This window comes from Uloborus diversus, chromosome 1 (genome assembly GCF_026930045.1).
Source record: "Uloborus diversus isolate 005 chromosome 1, Udiv.v.3.1, whole genome shotgun sequence".
Taxonomy (NCBI): Eukaryota; Metazoa; Arthropoda; class Arachnida; order Araneae; family Uloboridae; genus Uloborus; species Uloborus diversus.
In genome coordinates this window covers 154,490,319-154,513,888 of record NC_072731.1, presented here as the reverse complement: position 1 = coordinate 154,513,888, position 23,570 = coordinate 154,490,319, and the positions used below count along the sequence as shown (strand labels likewise).

Genomic DNA, 23,570 nt, shown 5'->3' with positions numbered 1-23,570 from the left:
TCTTTCATTTTAAAGTCAAAAAATCTTAATAATGTTTATTATTTTTAAAAATTAGATTGACTAACATTGCTAAAAACAAAAATTTTTGTGATGTGTTACAGATGAGAAAGTATCTTTTGTTGGTAGTTCCTATAAATCTTTAGACAGACTATCTCCTTTATGGAACAAAAGAACGTAAGTTACTTCTCTAAGATTTTCTTTATTCTATCGTATAGAAAGTTTTTATCAGTGATTTTATTGCTCTGGAACTTTTTGGAAATGTAAACATATTTGTTAGTTTCCAATGAAAATAAAAGAATTTTTACTTTAGCATGTTTTATTTTTTTCAGTTTATTTTTCATTTTTATTTTTCAAAACTATTCATCAAACTGGTATTTATATTTATTATTATTTTACGTACGTAGTATTAACTTATATTTCATTAAAATTACACTATAAAAAACATGTGAATCAATCTTTCAGTTTTGCCTTTTATAATAAAGCTTAAATTTAATTAAAAAACCCAATGTGGATAGTGGTATTTTCAATTCTTTCTATTGTTTCAGAAATATGCACAAGCATTGCAGGTTGACCAATCCCAATTAATAGCATCTTCGCTTTCATTACAGAAATTGATCTTATAATTTACATAACACAAAAAAAGCTGGGGTTTAAGTTTCATATCAAGTTAAGTGTGACTTACGTGTAACGTTTACTTATACAGAAATTTTGTGTTTCAAACATGACCTTCTTGCGATAAAATATTTTTTGGTTTAAAAAAATATCCTATATTTCTAAGCAATAAATAAATACCTTTGTGCCGAGGAATAACAGGAAATATCCAACGTTGTTTTTCTGAAATCTGTGTATTTGTGCTAAACAACGTTGGATATTTCCTGTTATCCTATTTTTCTCTTCGAACATTTGACAGCACTAAACTTTTTCGTAGTTATCAACAATCAACTTGCGATTGCGATTCCAAGAATGGTTTTATTACTTTACCTTCTGATTGAATTGCACTTTGAACCACTTAAGTTTTTGTACATTTGACTTAAAAAAATAATCCTAATATATATAATAGGCAAAATCACTGATCGAGTAACGCTCTGACGTAACCAGCAAAGAAGTTAATCATAAACATAAAATACTTTGCAATTGAGGCAGTAAGAAGCAAAGGGATGCAAGTGGACTATTTTAAATTGCGAGAAAAACACTTTTTAGATCCTAGGTAGACTTTCATTGAACTTTTTTTTCTAAATCATGCTATACAGCGGCACCTACCAGGGCTACTAGTATAATCTCTTGCCCCAAGACAGAGGAGAGGTTCACCTACCATTTGTACTGGTTATCTCCAAATTTTTAATTTTGCCACTTGCATCCCTGATTTTTTTTTTCAACTGTTGCCGATTTTTCGGGCACCAAAAAGAGTTAACGTACTTCGATATCACTGATTTTACCAGAAAGGAACAATTGTCCAAAATTATGCGACCCGAAATTTCAACGATCAAAATATTCCCTGCTTCACCCAAATGAAGAAGCGATTTTCTCCCGTTGCACCTTGACGGGTGATTTTCTACTAATAAATAAGTACAAGTAAAAGACTCAGTGCTGCACTGTTTTGACATGGGTATGAAATAAAATTTTTACTCCTTGTTTAAAAAAATATATTAATTTGAATTTTGACATCTTGAATTCAAATTATGTCTTTCGCAATCACGAGTGTGTGTGTGTGTAGGCATGTGTTTTTGTGTATGTGTGCAGGCATGAGTGAGTGTGTGTATGCGTTTTGTGTGTTTGTGCGTGTGTGTGATGGTGTGTGTATGCATGTGTGTGTGATGGTGTGTGTATGCATGTGTGTGTGTGATGGTGTTTGTGTGCGTGTGTGTGATGGTGTGTGTATGCATGTGTGTGTGTCGGTGTCTGTATGTATGCGGGTGTGCGTATGTGTATGTGTGTAGGTGTATGTGTGTATGAGTGTGTAGGTGTAAGTGTAGACAAGTAAGTGACGCAACCTGGAGACTGCTTTCGCTAGAGGAGCAGCATCGTGAGGCGGCCGGTCAACGGTAGTGCTGCAGAGGGAAGCGGCGGGAAAATAAAATCATAGGACATCAAAACAGTCAAATGAGAACAATAAGCAATCGTGATTGCTCAAAAAAAAAAAAAAACAGCATCCCACACTGCTTATTGCATCATTCAACAATTATAAATTTAATCTTTCAAAGCTATTTTTGTAGTTGTTGAAAGTGCTCCTACAACATTCCAATATTCAATGCAATATTGTAAATGATAGAAACCATGTGATGCTGTCATGCATAACGGAGAAGATGTTTAAAGTTTAGATCGATTATTTCGCTGCATCAAAGTTGCGCTGCTTTTATTTAAAAAAATAAATAAATGAAATATTTTGCATCCCATTTCTGACTTGGCTCAAAGTTCTGAATGACGGGATAAATTTGAACCAGACTAATAATTTATTTTAAATCGATTAAAAAACTATTGTTTCTTGATTTCGAATACAATAATTTCGGGATGTTACTTCCGTTTTGTACCAGCATATGCACTAATACTTTGAAAATATAAGTGTAGTTTTTCCCGTGAATCAATGCCACAAACTTAATCACATTTGATTTCAGTACTTCAGTGAAAGTGACACGCTATATAGAGGGCTTTCCTAAAGTTACTCCCTTTATATTCGAAGTCCTAGCGGCCTTTCTGCCGAAACAATCGATCCCAAATTTTAGATATGATTATTTGAAGGTATGCGCTTGAAATTGTGATTAAGTTTAAATACGCAATCCTTACACATACAGATACAGAGAGCGAACTTTGAAATTTTCCAATGACAGCACCGATTTTTTTCTCTTGTGCAAATTGATCGGCGTATTGAGACCCACAGATGGCTTTGGAACGATTGGCGTGGGAATTCGAGCACCGAAGAAACACTTCTCGTACACTGCATGTTAAGCATTTTTTCCCATAAACAATGCTTTGCACGTGGTGTTCTATGATTCGTGCTCCTCCTACTTTTTAACCCTGTGTGTTTTGCAAAGGGAATCAAAAATTTTTCTCTTTTGTGTTGTCACTAGGCCTAAAAAGGTCTCATCTTTGCAAAAGATTTTAGTCAGCAATTTTTTTCGCATGCTAAAGCGTTCCAAAGCCGTTTGTGAGTTTTCAATACGTTGATGAATTTGCGCAATGAAAATTTTTTTTTTGAAAAATTCGAAATTTGACCTCTGTAACTTTAATTACGACTACTGTATTGTTTACAATCATCCTAATCTCGAGCGCAGGCCTTCAAACAACCACATCTTAAATTTTAGTTAAAATTGGTTCAGTGGATAGGCCGCTAGGCATTCGTATGTTGGAGAAGTTTCGTTTGAACCACCCTGTACAGTCGAGTCCCGACTTACGCGAGGGATGCGTTCCAAGACTCCTCGCGTAAGTCGGAATTTCGCGTTGTGGAAAAATATATGCATACACATTTTTTAAGGCATACCAAATACTTATAAACACCCCTCAAACTGCTCTAAAGCATTCCTCAACTATACACTACAGTTTCTTGCATAAAGAACTGAACTTTTACTGTATTTAAAAAATAAAAAACTGTAATTCAACATGAAATACTTTAAAATTAACAAAATGAATGACAAATGGGAATGAAAGACGTAAAATTAAAAACTATAATATGACAGTAGATACAATAACAATATTTAAAAGTCAAAAAAATGAAGATAGTGATGATTTATGCTCCATGATCAGATCGTTATTCTTATCTAGTTATACATTTTTTAATATGTTTGCTTCGCCTTTACAACGTTTCAATATGTGGTAACATCTCCTCTTCCTGATCTTTGTATTAATCCACAATACAAGAGCAGCTTCCATTTTTAAAATATTTTGTTTTTAAGACTGCTCTGCAAGCTCCAATATTGAAACTAAATTCTGAACTTTCACGGATATCTTTTAATTTTGACTTTTAATTGTACGTATGGAAGATTCACTCGTACTTTTTCTCGCCCTAACGTCGGAGTTTTGCAGTTGTTCAAGCATATCGAGAATTTTATCGTTTTTTATTTTTTTTTATCAGACACCTTCATTTTCTTCTCATCTTCACAAACTTTAGATGAAGGTGACACTAAGGTGCCATTTATATTTCAACAACTTTTATTTTTAAAATGAAAAAATAAATAAATGAAAGATGCTTGAGTGGTTATTTAATGCACTAGACTAGTTTGGTGTGGGAACTTTGGCTGTCAGTGATGCTGAAAGGGATGCAATAATATTCACGAAATCATTATTTAGTCGCCAATAACGAAACTGATACTTACTTCCAAAATAATTCGTGTTGTGGGCAAAAAATTCGCGTTAGCTCTAAAATTCGTTACTCCTGAAAAATTCGCGTTATAGCCATTTCGCGTAAGTCGGATCGCGTTGTAGCGGGAGTCGACTGTAATTCAATTTTAAATCGTTAGTTAAGTTTTTTTCTCATCCATAGAGGGAACTTTACGACGCTGATTTTCATCGACAGCGAAATTGTAACTGTCAGAAGTGATCCCAATGCCAGTTCTGCAGCACTAGAAAAGGAACCGGTACTGGTCAAGATGAAACATAGAAGGAACGTACGTTTCTCAATGTTTAAACATTTCTCAAATGGTTATGTTTCTGTGGGCTTATTTTCCGGGTAGCTATAGTTATTTTCCTTAAAAAAGGTGCATGTATAGTAAATTCTTCATTAACTTAAAATACTTTGACGCACTATATTTTCATTCATAGTCTTTCATTTTACTTCGAAACTTTTTAGTTGCTCACACACACACATCTTAGTTTTATCCTAATTAACAATTTTTTGTTCTTCAAGTGAGAACACTTCTTTTCTCACTTGTAGGGAGCGATAAGAGAAATGGGATGATGAGAGGAGTGGGACAGCTGCATTTATAAGCCGAAATAAAATGGGAAAAAAATATTTCCATCGTGTCCAGTACATGAAGCAGATTAAAATCAAGCAAAGTCTAAAGCTGCTACAGATACTAGACAAGCTAGAAATACTTTTCCACATTCCGATCAACCCGAAATCCCATTACTCCCGACTCTCACTTATTTACTTTCATTTATTAGTATTTTTATTATGTGTATTTTGATGAAATATTAAAAATTTACTTCACTGTTCTTAGCATGTCACACCTACAGATTATTTAAGGGTTGCCAAGTTAGCATCATCTCTCATAATACTATAAGCATATGCATGTGAGATAGACACATCATGCATACAAAATTAAAAAACTCAATCGCTTGGAATGCATTTTGAAAATAGCATCTGAAGGCAACTTAGCGAAGAACTAATGTACTGTGGATCATCTTTTAAAAAGCACAGGCTTTGCGTGTTCAAATAGTCTAACCAACCATTACAGGGGCATTTTAAATTTGTAATTTACCTCTGATTTGGAGTAAACATTTTTACAACTAAGCAACGCCTGATCTAAGGGCAAAAGAGCCGGAGTCTTTGCCCCAAGTGGCAACTTCAACTTCTGAGAACCGCGTCACTTTGACTATCTTATATATATATATATATATATATATATATATATATATATATATATATATATATATATATATATATATATATATATTGCTGAAACTCGACATAAAAAAGTTGAAGGAAGATGGGTAGGAGCGGCAGTCTGCCAGTCTAGGAAAAGTTCAAGGTCCGGCACTGCAACTAATTAGGTAGTTTTCTATTTTTCTGATTCCGAGCTGTTTAAAACTTCAAAAAAAAAAGAAAGAAAGAAAAGAAAATCTGTCATACTTGACAGAATTATCAGCTAAATTAACCAACAAATTTCACAAAAGTTGATGAGTAAAAAAACATGGATTTCCTCAATGTACCTGAAATTTCGTTAAGATTAATTTGAATTTCTTTGATTGGCTAATCTTTAGTCATTTCACATCAAACGCATAGAAAGGTACTTGAACATTTCATGAACGTTCCGCCCATGTTTCAAAGTTCCACGGCGCCACTCTAGTTACTCTATTATGATGAGAATAATTTTCCCACTGAAAAAGAAATTTAATAATGATGGAAGTGAAAACGTTTCCCTAGGGTGTCAACGGAACGGAATGTCGCGTGACCCGTTTCTGCTTGTTCTGTCATACACGAGTCTTTCCTAATTTTGTATTAACTAATAACATCAGGGCCTAACACGTTTATTCGCTACTAATAGGGTTTTTTTAAGTAATTTAAAAGAGGGGTTTTCTATAAAGTTGTTATTTAAAGTTTGACTCTAAGCTGATTTTTTCTCAATACATTAACAATGTTCTTCACTTGCATTTTGTATGCAATTTCAGGCAAAAGCCACAGGACGGAAACTGATGGCAGATAAAGAATTAGAAGAAAACGGCGAGGTATGGTCAATACTTAATTTATAATCGTAATTTCTATATTAAAATATGTACAATGTACATGCACTGAACTGTAATTTTGACGGATTTTGATATCAAGAATTTCAAACTGATATACCGTATAGAAAAAACATCTTGTTGACATTCGCTGTTTTCTGTGATATCTCTCTCTCTTTCACACACACACACACACACACACACACACACACACACACACACTCAACGTAGTGTATTTGTACTTTTTCAGGTTCGAAATCGAGAATGCGTAAGATGGGACCCTAATCTACAAGCTAGAGGGTAAGTTTTATAGATGTCGATACGTTTCGTCCAGCATGCAATTCCACTTATTAATTGATAAATATTGTTTGTTCCTATCGGAAGAATATTTAATCCATCATTTCAAAATTGGCTATGACAGAATTTTTTCCCAGTCAATGTGAGACAATTTTAATATATTTAAGCTTTTCTATCACTTTTTCAAATTGTGAATCGAATGAAGAACTTAAAAATGTGTGTTAAATAAAAGTTCTGCGACTGTTTATGAAGTTCTAAATATTAAAATATCATCGGTATACTGATAAAGTAACAAGTATTAATTAGTCTAATTGCAGAATAAAAATTACAAATTCTTTTAATTAGTAATAAAATAATGTGAGAGCAGAAGATAAGTTTAGTTCAAAATGTAATTTTACCACCTTCATCAATTTTTTTTATAGCTCTTATGAAATTTATTTCTACATTGCGATTACTAGAATGTCTGTAAAAGCATCTTCAGGAAAAATGTGAAATAATTTCAATTATTTCTAAGACAAGCAGCGTTAAATCTTAAGTATTTTTACTAATCTTTGATAGATTTAAGATCAAATCGAATCTAGAATAAGTCTTTTTTCCCCTGAAACACGGCTTTTAATTATTTCAATAACAAGATTATAAGAATAGGTTTATCTTCTTCAAGAGTATTTTATTTTAGGTCTCGCGCAAAAGGAGGCTGGTCTCCGGATGGGTGTTCCATTGCCAACACAAGTGCTGAAGAATCGACCTGTAAATGCACTATGCTGGGAACCTATGCTATCCTATCCAAAATACGGCAGCCCTTTGTAAGTAGTAATAGTTTTCATGATCAAATAGTTTTACCAAAATTAAAAATATTAATCCACATTTTTTTCAATGGGGTTTCCTTCAGTCAAAAGTACTACTTTTAGTCACTAAAATTGATAGAACGAGCAAAAAAAAAAAACCTGGAGCCAGAAAAATCTTTTACTTTCCCAACAGTTATTTTTTATTTAATTATTTCAAATATAAGATTTTGGAAGTAAGGCGCGGTCTTTATGACGTCACACATAATGTACTTTAGCGAACTATTCCACTGCCGCGCTAAATGTTTACGCTTTGCTGTCAACCGCGGTTCCAGGTTATGATAATTTGCACTGTACGCTAATGGCATCTGAATGGCATTTCATCACTTCTGATGTCATGAGCAGAAGCGAAAAAAAATGTATTTCAATCTGCACACCGGTTAAAATAATTGTTAAAAAATATTAAACTTTGTCAAATTATTTAAAAAAAAACATTAAATACCATGTTTTTAAGCATACCCTTTCAGAAAATACTACTTTTTAAATTTCGGAAATGACCCCATAATAGAAATTATCTTGAAGTATTTAGGATAGACAAAAAAAAAAGGTCTCTGTGGTTATGTAACTAATCTGTCAGTTTTATTAGCATTTTTTGCCTACGCTCTTCCAATCTGTTTGAGAAATTAAACTCAGATTACTAATACTTAGAATTTTCTGTATGAAGTGTGCATCTACACCAAAATTTAAAAAGCTAATATTAACGTGTAAACTTTCACTTGCAGGATATCCCTCCCGAAGACGAATGGGTAAAAATTTGCAAGTGGATCGGCTTCGGGGTGTCCATTATCTTGCTTGTTCTTTACATCTTCGTCATTCTCATAAGGAAGTAAGATAATTTAAATGTTAATTGAAATTCGACTTAAACTTTTGTCATTGCTTTTTACGGTAAGAATGATGAGACAGGAGCGGATTGAAGGGTTGAGGAGGCGGGATCCGCACCAGTTAAAGCTTGACCCCTAGAGTGGGTCATTTAATATTTTTTATCAAAATGTTAAGGGGAAGAGGATTAAAAAGGTGCTAAATGGTCTCAAACTAATATGTGTGAAGTTTTATTCCATTCCGATTTTTGCCTCCGGTTTGAGTTTGAAGTTCGGTTTTCCTTGCCCAAAGGAACACTTTCCATGCAAGACTGCAGTAGAGATAAATGTTACTTCGTATACAGTATCAAGTGATCAAACTTTCAATTTGCACCTGGTTTAAATTCACAACAGCTATTTTAGGTGTTAGAATTGGCTGAATCGTTCGAATCTGGTCAAACGCTTTCTGCCAACTGTGCAACATAAATGACTTAGAGATGCTATAAATCTATCTCTTGAAGTGCAGCAACCTTTTGAAATCCTATCCGAAAATACCTCAGAAAATAATGAAAATGCATAGATATTGACAACTATATTTGTCCAGGGAAAAAAAACATGAGACAGAGAAAAAAAATAGCAGCTTCAACCTCAAGGGAAAAAAAAGGGAAGACACACAATTTTACTATCACTACTTCATCGCGTCTATTCTATCGGATACGAACAGTGAGGAGGAATTCAAGGAACCTTTTCAAGCTTCAATTTTCAAACGCTTACGTCGATAAATTTACTGCTACAAGCAATACGGTAGACTTGAATTTGCTTTCACGGACATGTGATAGATACGAAGTATGATACAGGGCTGGAGCAGCTACTGCTTCAGCAGTTCTTTACCCCCACTACTTCAGAAATTATTGAGAAAAAATGCTTCCACGGAAGCGCAAAATAGCATGAAAATCTGCTCTGGCAAGAGACAAAGCCTGGCAAAATGTCTATGCTCGATGGCTGGCTCTTGCTAGTCGAATTCTACGTTTGTGTGTTTCATTAGAATCTCCTTCTGAAAATGTAATAATTCTTGCAATATACGTCATCAAAGTTTATGCTCCAATCTGGTTTGCCAACGAAAGTTACCCTTTATGTGAAGAAGGGGCTTGACACTTGTTAAATCTCATCTCTGAAACTAGATATTCATCTACTGAGTTGAAGGGCAAAGTAGATCCCACATAATCCAAATAAACAGTGTTTTCGCATATCTTAAAAAATTTTTTTATTGCTGATAGACTTGGAACAGCACGTCCTTGAATTGGCAGCCCGTTGGATTTTAGAAGCTCGCTGGTGTTAGGCAAAATCGACTCAAAATAGACTCCCGCTATTCCAAATTCTTGTTAAGTTTGATTCCGAATCATACATTAATCTCCTTGACTTAAAAAGGGTCTGATTCCCGACTAGTCGACTGCCATAACACACACAGGCTGTTGAAAGACAAGGGTGCCGCCTACCGGGGAAGTCCATGGCGCAGACCGCGGCATTGAAATTTTTAGGAAGATTGATCTGGCAAAGTTTTTGACCCTATTTTTTCTTTTTTTTGGGGGGGGGGGGGGGATACTACAAAGTATTTGAGGGGGTACGTCATCGCCCCCTTAGGGAGGGGGAGTTGCACCCCTGTGAAAGGGCAGTTAAAACTGATAGAAGTTTCAACTACATTGTGCAAAAAATCTGAAAGAGAAGCCTTAATGAGAAACCTACGTCCCGGAAACTTATGCCATATCTTGATAGTAAGAAGGACTTTCAAACTATTTTAAGATGAATATCTTTTACTTTTGTAAATTAATGATTATCATAAATGTTTTTGTAAAGAAATGATTAATACTTGGAAAACCTTAAGTTGTTATATGTATTTGAAATTTTGTTTTACAATTTTTTTTAAATAGATTTTCCCCCTTAAATACGGGTTTTTCAAACTCAATCCGGAGGCAGAAAATGATCTCCTAAACGAATGAAAGTTTATATGTCACCTTAAAACGTCATTTGGCATCTTTTTCTTGCCTTGCCCGATGAAAATCGGAAACTTTTTTTTAACCAAGAACGGTGAACCACCCTATTGATTACGGAGAGATGGTGGATGCCCTTCAATCGTAAACATAATTTGTGATGTTTGTAGTCAGTGGCGGATCCAGGGGGGCTAAAGGGGCTATAGCCCTCTCCCCATCTTGAGTTCCGAACTTACACTAGATAAAATCGAAATTTCAGAGACTTTTAATACTGCAATACATTAGCTAATTTAAATATGCATTACATTTAACTATAACTACGATATATAGCGGCATTTTTATAGAAAGGGGGGGGGGGAGGGCTTGGAGACTAGCCCCTCCCATTCTCCTATTTGGTCAAAACTTAAAACAGATTAAAATGTGATTTGCAATGGAATGGAAAGGCTTGGAGGAAATAGTTTCGTTCTGTAATCTTTTTTTTTTTTAAATCTGAAAGTTATAACTTTCAAACTAAACCAGCCATATATATTTGAATTCGTTCCCCGGTTAAGGAGCCTATAGCTCCCCCCCCCCCTCTCTCCATGAGGTCAGAAATAACCCTAAACAAAACCGAAATTTCAAAGATTTCAAATACTTCAATACTTTTCCGAATTTAAACATGCATTATGTTTAAATGAATATATACACTGTGGCGTATTAATGGTGAGTTGGAGAGGGGGGAAAAAGGAGCTGTAACTTCTTCTCCCATTCGGTCAAAAAGTACAACAGATTAGAATGTGATTTGTGCAATAGCATGAGAAGGCTTGGAGGAAATAGTTTCGTCCCGATACTATCAAGGTTTTTCAATCTGAAGTTATCAGTTTCAAATTCACATAGTTATATATTTTACTTCGTTCTCAGGCTAAAAAGGCTGTAGCGCTCCCCCCCCCCCCCCCCAATGAGGTCAGAACTTGCACTGGATAAAACTGAATTTTCGGAGATTTTAAATACTGCAATACTTTTACAAAGAGAGCGTGAGAGAGAAACTGTTTTTAGACCTCTAATTTTGGAAAATTTTGTTGGGTGAGTCCCTGCTACCCCCTAATGCCATCAAAGATTGCTTAAAATTGCATTTTTAGTACACTATTTCCGAATATTTCTGGAGAAATTTTTCTAGCTTCTTTTTTTCCTAACTTACATAATATTCACCCCTTTTTTGTACAAACATAGAATGAAATTTTATTTTGGAGTTTCAATTTCTAACTACTTCAGGTGTGAAACTGCTCCTATGTTTATTTATAATCGCCTAGTATCGTCGTGAGCTTTGAAATACACTATATGAGCTTTAACAATACCGTAAAAAAATTCAATATTACTTTTCTAGCTTTAATGTTGAAATTTTGTAGGGACAGTCCTCAAACACTGTGACTAAAAGAGATTCATTTTTAGGCCTTCAAGCTTGAAACATTTCCTTTGTAGACAACCCATTTCGTCAAAATGTAAATTAAAATTGTGTTTTCAGAACTTCAATATCATAACATTTCAGAAGACAGCCCCCAAACACCAACGCGTCTTCTAGCATCGTCCAAGAGAGCCTGAAATGCATTTTAAAGATTTCGATTTCAAAAACGTTTTGTAGAAGATCTCCGAACACTCACTCTTTTAATAATATTACTATAAAATATAGAATAAATTGTGTCTTTGAAACTTCAATTTCTAAATTTAGCCGAAGAAGATACCTAGATTCTTCTCTACACCCTTAACGTCTTTAAACAGAGCCAAAAATTGCTCTTTTAAGACTTCAACTTTTATAAATTTCCGGAGGGTCCCCTCGAGCACTTCCTTCCTAGTATCAGCACAGATAGCTTTAAATTTCGTTTTAGAAAATTGCTCGGGAGAATCCCCAAACCTTTTTTCTTCACAAAAAACCCAAAAATGACTTTTTGAAAGAGATTTCGGAAGGAAAGGAGGCCGATAGAGTCAAGAGGAGGCAGGAGGTCCTCTTTCCTCTATCTTTCCCAAACCGAAATCTTATTTCACATTTTTAGGACCTCAATTTTGAAAAAAATTCCGGAATAAAGACCTGACATCACTTTGGTGACGTTAGGAGATCCCCCTAACGTTGACGGAAGAAGGTGTACGGTAGAGTTTTTTTCGATTTTTAGGATCAAAAAACTTTCAGAGACAGCTTGTGAACGTTTTTCATTTCCCAAACGAAACGCCACCAAGGACAGCCTCTTGAGGACTTAGTTGTTAAAATGTTTTCATAGAGAGTCTCCAAAAATTTAAATTTTCTAAACTTAACCAATCATCCGCTAAAATTGCGTCTTTCAGACTTCACTGACGAAATTTTTTCCAGAGTGGGTCTCCGAAGCCTCCTAAACGTCAACAGTTTTAGCATAAGTTTAAGTGTTCAATGTCAAAAGACTTCCGAAGGAGAGCCGCCTAGTAACGTAAATTGACCAGAAGTTGCGTAACTTCATCTTAAAGACTCCAATTTTGAAAAAATTTTCAAGTAAATCACCAAAGAATTCCTCTCCTAGCGTCTCCAAAGATAGTCTATAATCGTGATTTCCCGAGTTTTACAGCGAAAACCTTCAGAGAGAGCCCCTCGACCAGGCCCAGATTTACAAATTTTGGCTTGCCCAGCTACAAAATCTCTAGGGCCCCTCCCCAGACGCCAGCAGTGTATATTTGCAATGTTAATAAGTCTTAATGCTAGGTTTTTTTTTTTTTTCAATTTTCTTTATTCGATTTCTTAGGCCGTTGGGCCCCTTAATAACGTGCCCCCCCCAAATCGCGGGGTCTGCGGGTACAAATGGTTGCAGAATTGATTGCAAACAACTTGCAGGATTTAAAAAAAATAGTTTGTTCAACTGCACCATTAACTGAGCGGTAATGCCCGACATGATTGTGTAATTGCGTACACAGTTTAGATACAACATTTAAGTAACACAAAGGTTACATATGTAGCTGTGTGTGCTGTTCACACCCTTATATATATATACATATATATATATATATATATATATATATATATATATATATATATATATATATATATATATATATATATATATATATATATATATATATATATACATTTATGTGATCAGTACATGAGGCTTTATACGACCAGTTTTCACAAATTGTAACCTCATAGTATTGAGTGCAACGAAATCATGTTTCGTCATCTATCCTGGATTTTCTGAAAAAACAGCGGATTTCTGTCTGCAAAGCCTATTTGATTCGAAGCAACTCATCATTATCATCAGAAAACTGAGACTCATCAATAAGAACTGGTTGCAATTACTGAAAGTTGATATCATATACTGTAAAAGCACCAGTAGTCAAGTCATTTAAGAGATCGATTGTTCATTTTTGTTAATCTATAAATTTCAGCAATCAATACAACAACAAAAACATTGTAAAACTTTAGGCGACACTTTTCTGATAATGATTCACAAACTTGCTTCAGACATAAAAGCATGAATTTAAACACCAAGCTATACGAGAAATTCTCCAGTAGTCGACAATAGAAATCCCGTGCTCGACCATGTTTGAGTCCAGTAGTCGGGCCGTTTCATTTTCATATTACTCTTATGGGGCATGAGTGAATAAATTTAAACACAATTTAATGCGAAACTTACAGTACAGCACAGTACTTACAAGTCCATATATTAACTCTTGACTGATCCATGTTCAATAGAACGAAACTTAAACATTCGGAACATAAAATGAAAATTGTAGTTTTGGAAATAATTTCACCTCATAACATGCAAGTAAATATGTGTTCAAAAAGCACTTAAAAGATTCGCAATCAAAGTATCACATTCATCATGAAAAAAAAAGAACTTTGTTGTAAACGAGCTGGAGTAAGGTTAATTGTGTACATAGGTCCATATTTTCAAAGTTTTTTCGACGAGGGAGGGGAAGGGGGTCAAAGGATATGAATTCAATGCATGTTATAGGGAATAGCAACAAAAGTAAAAGCAAAAATGCATAACAATGTTTTGTTTTGGAAATACAGGAGGTCAATTGCTACCCTCCCTGCCCCCTTCTGATTGCTCAAATGACGGGCCTGCATGTAGGTAAATTGAAACTGAGAAATAGAGGATGTAATGAAGTTAATGTTACAGCTTTCAACTAGAACATAAGTAAACAATGAATAAACTAAAATTGGATTTGTAGCTACGTAATGCAATTTGAAACCATGTAATTTTGAAAAAAATTCATCCTAATTTTTCAAACAAGAAATAAATTTTCATTTCCTAGTGAAGAAAACACAAGGATTTAAATGATTGGTTAGAAGCAAGATTAGGAAGTGGTATCAACATTTAGAATAAATAGTCTTAATAGCATACAGGATTTTTGAACCTTTGGTGAAGCAAATAGTTTAGCATAATGAGCAAAAGACAGAATAAGCACAGGTTTAACACTCATTGAAATAATTTGAGCTAATGTAGCTATTGAAGTGTTACATCTTAATTCCTTACCATTGGAATATTTATGAATTACTGAATAAATACCAATTGAAATCAAAACATTTGATTTTATCAATTTTATCAACGTAAGATGATTTGATAGAAAGAAAAACGATAAATTACCATTTGATTATGAGAACTTAAGTTTTTGAACTTACATTTTGAACGCAACGACGGACTGAATTTACAAAACCTGCTTTCGAGAATTCTAAACTGAAATCAAGATTGGTAGCAATAAAATGACAACATGAATCTTTTTGTCGTAAAAAGTTAAAGGCACAAAATTTAAACATTTTCTTTAGAAAGGGAGTTTTTACTCAACACAGCTAAGTTGTCGCTGTATTTTAACTTTATTATTTTGATTGCTTTTTGATGAACATTAGAAAAAGAAGCCTGCCAAGGCGGACTTTTGGAAATACAAAAGAATTTTGCACCCAGTGGCCGGCCACCCCTTTAAAAATACTCGAGTCTATGAAAGAGTTTTCATCGAAGCATTATATTGTACACTCCATTAAAACAAAAGTAGAAACAAATTTAAAGTAGTATGAAAAAAAGAAGGTACTTATCATTTAAAGAAGATGTTTCTACTTAACTTAAAAATATGAAGAATCGCAACTAGGATGACGGGCACATCATTTAAAATAAAATGACTCACTGCTACTAAAGAGAAAGTTCTCACAACTTAACTGTTACTGGAGATTGGAAGACTACTGTTGCACTTACCCTACTCAAAAGCCTATGTGAGCACCACTACGCCTTCATCGCCATGTTGGGTTCGAATGCACTATAATTGACGTAAAACAGCAGTATAAAAATAAATCAAAGGATGCACTTACAGCCTTTGAAAATGATAATGTTCACTTACTTTCAAGTTAAATGTTACAGAACTTTTATAATAAAACTAACAAACTAATTACGTGAGGTCCCAAAACCAACCTGCTTCCGACAATAACTATATCCATACTATAAATGTTCATGATGATAGTCGTACCGATTGTGAGTTTAGGGCCGTGGTAGCCCGATCGGTAGAGTGTCGGATTCGGGGCCGGAGGGGCCTGGGTTCGAACCTCGATAGTCGAAGACCCACCGTCGTCATTAAAGGGGACTGGGCGACGTTAAATATGCTCGTGGTCTCAATGTCCTCCAAGTGAAACGATACCTCTGGGGGTGCTAGCGCCAGGTAGCTATTAGCTCTGGACTAGTTCTAAATTCTCATTAACAGTCCGATCCGGCGATGGTGCTGCCATCTATCGGTATATAAAATAATGGAGGCAAGGCACTTTGTATGCAGTCCTCGACATAATTACAGTTGTAGTCAGTTGTGACTCTGAATAGGAATAGGATTGTAAGTTTTCAATTCTATTCTATTTAGAATATTTGAGTGAGCGGGATTTGGTGCTGAGCGTTTTTACTCTATTTCCCCTCTATATTTTTGTTTGTAGTTGACATTTTTTAATTTCGTCATTTATTTGTTCGTCGGGCAAGGAGATTAAACAGCCGACTTAAAAAGTTTTATTTTAAGCTCAGACAGTACGTTGAAAAAAACATTCAATAGACTATTATTAACACAATGTTAGACAAACTTTCGCATTGGGAATGAACTTTTTGGAAGTGAATTAGATTTTGGTTATGAATGTATCGAAATCGTGCGATACATTTTTTTTCTAATGTGGGCTGCGTGCTAAGGCTATTTAGCCTTTAGCAGACCTAGTGCAATCCCCTGATACGGCATCCAGTCTTTCATGTGCCACCTTTCGGCGCGGATGTTAATAGCACGGATAGTTTGGACGCCCAGTGTCTACCAGATAGCGCAAACTTGGGCTCTCTTTGATGCGAAATTGCAACAGCAATTTAATTTTGCCGAGGGAATTCTAGGCGAAACGGATACCCAAGGGATCTTTTACATGCCGCTCAATTATACGACATGGGCGCTGATGATTTTCTGTATCTCGAAAATCCACCAACTGGCCACCCCAGGTCAGAACCTGGGTCCACAGGCGTAGAAAGCCAGCGCCTAATCATTACGCCACCAGCCGGCAAACTGTGCGATATTAAAAAAAAAAAAAAAAAAAACTTTTATCATAATGTTAGACAAATGTAAAAATTAAACTGAGACAAGTTTTGAGTTGACATTAACATATATTCGTATGTTAGAACAACCCTTGATCGTTAGTCTATTTGCTTATTACATTATTTGTTTATAAATGTAACATAAGATAAAAACCTCAGCTTTTTTACGTGCTTATTAAAATGATATTTATCATTTTATTTATTTTATTATTTCAGGAAACTGCACGAACCGTTTCACATTATTCGCCTCAATTTAGCTCTTGCAGCCCTCGGCGCTTTAGTTTCATTTTGCTTATCTGGATTCTTGTTCGACGATGAGGTGAGTAGCTATTATTCCAACTTTTCGTTCCGCAGTAAAGTTCTGACATCATATAGTTTGCTAATTAAGCATTTCAGAAAGGAATATTCCAGGTGAAATCGCCGAATCTTCACTATAAAGAAAAAACTGCTCGTTGTATATAGCCTCAAAGTTAAGTTAAAATATGTTGAGTCTTGTATTACGCATTGGTTGAACAAGATTCTGTGATTCGTTTTTTGAATGCTAAAGGTGAAAAACCAGCTAACGTATTAAATGAATGCTGTACTGTATACTCTAGAACAGGGGTACAGGGGTTCTCAAACGGTGGGACGCGACCCCCAGGGGAGCCGCGGGATGTGTCCAGGGGGGTCGCGAGACGTGGAAGAGAAGTTAAAAAAAAAAGATTTATTCTGTGTTTAAATTAAAAACGAGCTGATGTGTGCATCACATGATTTCCTTTTACACCAATTTAATGATAATAACAACTTGGAGTAAGCAAGGAAACACTAAATATTTTCACCCCTAGTTTCTTGCGAACCGAAGCAAAAAAACATTTTACACAGATTTATTTCCCCATTATTGGAAATTTTAATGTGACTCAATGGTTAACTATTTAAATATCACCAACATTGACCGAATTAAAGCCACACTTAAAAATTAAAAAAAAAAGCCAAATATTTCGCCAAGTTGGTGACAAAACTTGGCGGCCGAAAGCTTGGCGATATATCCCTAAGTGTTTGACAAATTATAACACCACTTGAGTTAGCATTGAAATCAACAATGATTTCACCCTAAAAAGATGTAAAAGACAGCCTCAGGAACATCCGAATGTAACCAAAAGGGAAGGTGCACAACTAGACCCCACTAGGAGTCTACGTACTAAATTTCACCTTTCTAGGACATACCGTTCTTGAGTTATGCAAGATATACACACATACACCCATACGCACATACGCACATACATACGTATATACAAACGTCTCAAGAAAACTCGTTGTAATTAACTCAGGGATCGTGAAAATGAATATTTCGGGTGTCTGTACGTTCCTAGTACGTTCCACACGTATCCACGTGTGGTCGGGTCGAAAAAAAACTCAGCATTCATTCGGGGGTGATCAAAATGGAAATTAAGGCCGATTTTTGAGTGAAAATTTTTTCGCGAATGCAATACTTCCTTTTTTGTAAAAGGAAGTGAAAAAGAGTAGCTTTTAATACACATACTAGTTAATTTTTGTGTTCTATTAGTTCGTGGGATACATGAACTTGTTTGGAATTAACTAATTTTTTAATTTCTAAATTAACTTTGTAATACATAAAACAGTGTCATTTTCTAGTGTCAAACGATTTCTTGATTATGTCGATGTCATGAGTCAACTTCGTTTGTTTCTTTTTCGTACTGCGTGCAATGACAGAACTTGAAGATGCGCAAGGTTAATAACTGTCGTGAAGCTACTGCAAGATTATAAAATCAATAAGGTCTACTACTGTCTCTTATTATAAAACTAGAAAATCTCCCGTCAAGGTATGCCGGGTGAAAATTTCTTCTACATTGCAATTACCGGTTTGCTGAAATTTTGATAGTTGAAATTGTAACCCTAACTCCAGTAAATTTACTCTAAACTCCATTAGATAGCGTTCATTGTTGACCTCTTTTTTGGTCCTTCATTTCCCTGAAATGACACAGCCTTACCAGTAAAACAGTTAAGTGACCACATGCAGTTCAGCCTTGTCACAATAAAGCATTTTCCTGCATGTCAAACATTGGCAAAACATATTATCAAACTTTCTTATCGTGGTGCGAGTTTCATTGTTGATGATGTCAGAAGCGTTACTCGATCATTCGCTATTATGAGGATAATTCAAGAGATAAAAAAATAATGTTTGTTTTACTGGTTGCTTATGTTTCTGGGGATAAAACTTAACCATTTGTGTAGTTTTTAGTTATTGTTTTAGGGCTTGTACAGAGTTAAAACTTTAGGGGATCGCCAAAATAGCTAGTTAAAAAGGGGGTCGCAATGTCTAAAAGTTTGAGAACCCCTGCTCTAGAATGATGAAAGCGTATGAGGAAAGTTGTCTGAATCGTAGAAATTTTTGCAAGTTGGTTGAACAGTTAAAAAGTGGTTGACAGTCAATGTCTGACAAACATAATTCTGTCCGACCTATTGAAGTTTCAGCTTCTTCACTTCAAACTGAAGTTGATGACATTACTCATGCAGACAGCCGTGTCACAGTGGAAATGATTGCATAAAATGTTCAAGTTAGTGTTGGTACAGTTTATACTCAAAGGAAACGTGTGATTATCCAGCAAAACAATGCACGTCCTCACATAGCTCAATTAATTTACCTATGAAAACATTGCTAAATTGGGCTGGGAGGTACTGCCTCAACCTCCTTATATCCCCGATTAAGCACCCTCTGATTGCCGTTTGTTTGATCCATTGAAGAAGGCAAAACATGGAAGAAGTTCGAGGATGACGAGAATGTCGAGAAATTCTGTGGGAAATTGACTCCGACATCAAGACCTTTGCAGCTTCTATTAAAAACGCGTTGGAACAGGTGCCTAAATGTTGATGGGGATTATGTTTAAAAGTAGGAAAACTCTTATTTTATAGAAAGAAGCGGTTTTTTCTCCAGGTCAGTTCGTCTCTTTAATTCTCGAATGACCCTCCAGTGAGAAGGTTTCCATGAAAGCCTTCTTTTGCCATGGTCGTCTAACGGCAGGTGTTGCCGCTTTGTTCTTTCAGTGACAGTATCAATGCAATTTCTTAAAGACTTAAAATAGTTATAAACTTCTGATACCACTTGATTTAACCAAAAAGGTTGAGGAGTTGTTTTGCTTTTTATTCCACTTTGACCGTTTTGCCATAAAGTTAAGGTTTCTGAGGTAAAAATTAGGGGGGGGGGGGCACTTTAAGCCATGGGACGAACAATTAAGCAAAGTTGAATTGTTCGTCAATTTAGAGCAGAGCAATTAAAGTTGGAATTGACTGAGCTGGCGGTGTATTTCATGTATTTCTGCCTTAGCTCTGGCTATAGGGCGGTAACATACTGAATATACCTGCCTTGCCTTCAATATTCGAGTTGTACCGAACCATTGCTTCGGTCACTCGTCTGGTCAGTGCTAATTCTGTATTAGCTACCAGTTTGATTGGCACTCTTGACTTCTTTACGAGGCTTTCCAACTCCAGCTCGGTCACTCCTATGCCGGGCTGATGAGCGCTAATAAGCACGAAACTGCAGTCCTCGGCTGGAATTGACTGAGCTTTCATGAATTAAACAAAGTGTTGAGTAAAATATTTTTCAAGCTTGGAACTTTATTTTCCACTAACTACGGCTTTGTTTGATTCCGATTATTTTAAAATCGATACTAAAATTGTATTGCAATCAGGTCTGGAAAATTGACGTTAGGTCCTGCTTTGACTGACTTCAGGAGACGGCAAGAAGTATTGTAAGTGATGGAAATTTACTCTCTCCCCCTTTATTCTTATAGCTTTATTAAATACTTTTATTGTTGCACTACCTTTTGTTACATTTGGCAAATAACTATCTTAATTTAATATGAAAAAAAAAATACACAGTAGCCTTTGATGAGCAGCCAGCTATCTTAGAACAAAAAGACTACTAAAAATTATTTGACTAGTAACTGCAAAATACAAACCAAATTTTCTAATTTTGTCCTCAATTTTGAAAGATTTTTCGATGTACTTTCTTATCAAACCGATCATATATTTCTGTTAACTTTTTAAGATACTAATGTGTATTTCTTTTTCCAGAGTACCTGCCGTATCTTGTCCATAACGATCCACCTCTTTTACACTGCGGTTGGAACTTGGTTGATTGCTGAAGCTCATGCACTATTTTCTACTTTGGTAAACGGGGCAATCGGAGGAAAGTTCACACTCTATTTCATGATTGGGTGGGGTAAGCATTTCGCATATCAAGTTAGGGTAATTCAAGGGGAATCACCGCACCCGGGATAGATGCTGCACCCCTTGTATTTCTTGTAATTATTCAGGTCGACGAAGTCAGACGTGCAGTATAGATGAAAAATTAGATTTCTTTGACCGGTGTATAGCGCAAGACTCAATTCCATGATTACTTTTAGCGGTACAATCCTTATTTGGCGTGAAATGCATAATTTTCCTATGGAAACTTTTTATCACCTTATGCTGAAGTATTTTTTGACCTCTAAATATCGTAACCACGTATGGTTTTGAAGTCAAAACTAAGTGTAAGGCTTGCATAGAGTACTGCGGGTACGAGTACACCATTTTCCTTTACAAGGGCAGGCAACCATGGTGTGCTGTTTCTGAACCGCACAATGTTACATAACTGCCGCACCGCGTTCCGGTATACATGCCAGTTTCTTTTTACGGGATACCGCTATTACTGAAACCGAACTTCATCTAATCACATATTATTTCGCTATGTTACTGAATTTTATGTTACAGGAGAAGGTTTTGTGGGTTTGATTAATGTTATGAACTTTTTTCTTCTTCTTTAACAACAATGGTACAACGATTCGAGATCATTTGTTTTAGACATTTGCGGATATTTAAGTGCTAGGACAAAAAATACAGCACAAAATTAGGAACATTTATCAAATAAAATACTAATCAGTGTATCTGAAATCAATTTACAGCATGCAGAACTTGGAGCTAGTAGTTGAAAACCGTCATCACCTACTAAGAACCTAAATAAAATGGCTCAGTCCGAGACTAGCCAGGTGATAGCAAAGTAGCACGTTATGAAGAAAACATCAGTACTCTCTCAGTCGCTATTGATAGTAGGACTGCGAAAAACTGAAATTTCTAGAAAATATTCCAAATAAATAAATAAATAAATAAATTAGTTATCTAATCAATGAATAAATAAAATTTAAAAAAATAAATAGTTTGCATTTTGAGATCTTGAATTCAAATTATGTTTTTCGCAATCACGAATTGCGACAAGATCCTACTCGTTGGGTTTCTTGTTTCTACTAATGGCTTTTATCGCAACCATAATTTGAATTCAAGACGCCAAAATTCCACTGAATGCCAGGGGCTGGATGCAGGATGTTGTGTGCTGGATACTGTTTTCGCGTAAAAGGGATTGTGTAAAGTCGAGAAGGCCGTTTATAAACAATTCGATTCCGAAGCACATAAACGCCTTCACTATAAACATAGAAAAATAAAATCAAAGGACGGACGTCATTCGACGGCCAAGTGAAAATAATAAACAATTCGTGATTGCTCAAAAAAAAAAAAAAAAAAAAAAAACACACACACACACACACAAAGAATCTAATGTTCAACATTGTGAGGACCCCCACTCCGGATCATCAGATATTGATGAATGGTAAAACATTATGAGTTTCACTCAACTAAAATCATTGAATTTCTCTTTGTTTTTACCTATTAAGTATATTACTAGTCGATCCGTACGGAACTCCGCACTGTGCTTCGAATCGTTTCATAAGGCATTTCGCTCTTTAAAAATTTCAAAGAAAGAACATTATGAAAAAGAACCGAAATAAGTAAACAGAAAAATGTAAGCGCACAAGGGAACGCATGCAATTTGCAGACATCAGTAACAAAACCTCGTTAAATATAACGTTGTGATAGTTTGATCATCGCTCACCTTTTGGTTGTACGAATTTTCAACGCAAACATAAATATCATTAAAAGTGTGGCTGAATGACTCGTGAAAAAGCAGTAATTGTGCATGTGAAAAATAGGTTGTGGCAAATACAGTCCTGCCCATGTGAGCATTTGACGGAAAAAAAGAAACATTAAAAATATATTTATTGGCTCGGATTCGAACTGGTGCCATTGTGATTAACAGCACGACATTCAAACAAACCAAGCAATAGCGCCTTTTCGAATGCTATTCATTGAAAGAATGCGTAATAAAAAACAGCAAAAAAACTTTTTGCCAAAAAAAAAAAAAAAGATAAAAGATCATGCGTCTATATGTTTTGCCATTAGCCAGCTGTTACGTTTTACGTTATTCGTAAAACAGGGAATTTGAATACAGAATGAGGAATATCTCACGTAGTGTTTGAAACAAACATTATAGAGAAGTAATAAATTAGATTGAAAAAAAGGGTTTTCATTTTTGAATATTGAACAATTTATCATAGCAGACTGCTTTAGCCGTTACGGCTTAAATGCCCGCAAATGTTTTTATTTTAATCGAACACTTAAAATTCAAAACCAATTTTTTTTTTTTTTTTTACAGCCGAAAGCAGAAGAGTAGAAAATGATTCCTTACTAAAAAAGTTGATAATAATTTTAATGTTTTATATCGTATTCGAATAAATAATTAAAGGTTTACTGAGTGAAACTCTTAGTTTCAATTTGGCGCAGTATTTTTCCATATGTACAAAAGATCGAACACTGCTATTAGAAAAATCTACATTTCAGCATACAATGAAAATGTTTTTTTTTTTGCACAAAAAG

The 23,570-nt window shown here is 35.2% G+C and overlaps 1 protein-coding gene across 1 annotated transcript in view; it reads left to right on the top strand.

The window, feature by feature from the left end:
* The window catches only part of LOC129216424 (adhesion G protein-coupled receptor L3-like), a 64,135-nt gene that overhangs the window by 20,414 nt on the left and 20,151 nt on the right, over window positions 1-23,570 (top strand). Inside the window, exons 9-16 of the mRNA XM_054850642.1 lie at window positions 102-174; window positions 4,475-4,598; window positions 6,322-6,378; window positions 6,623-6,672; window positions 7,346-7,472; window positions 8,234-8,337; window positions 17,046-17,148; window positions 20,901-21,048. Of these exons, the coding sequence (XP_054706617.1) occupies window positions 102-174; window positions 4,475-4,598; window positions 6,322-6,378; window positions 6,623-6,672; window positions 7,346-7,472; window positions 8,234-8,337; window positions 17,046-17,148; window positions 20,901-21,048 (786 nt within the window). The remainder of the gene's footprint in view (window positions 1-101; window positions 175-4,474; window positions 4,599-6,321; window positions 6,379-6,622; window positions 6,673-7,345; window positions 7,473-8,233; window positions 8,338-17,045; window positions 17,149-20,900; window positions 21,049-23,570) is intronic.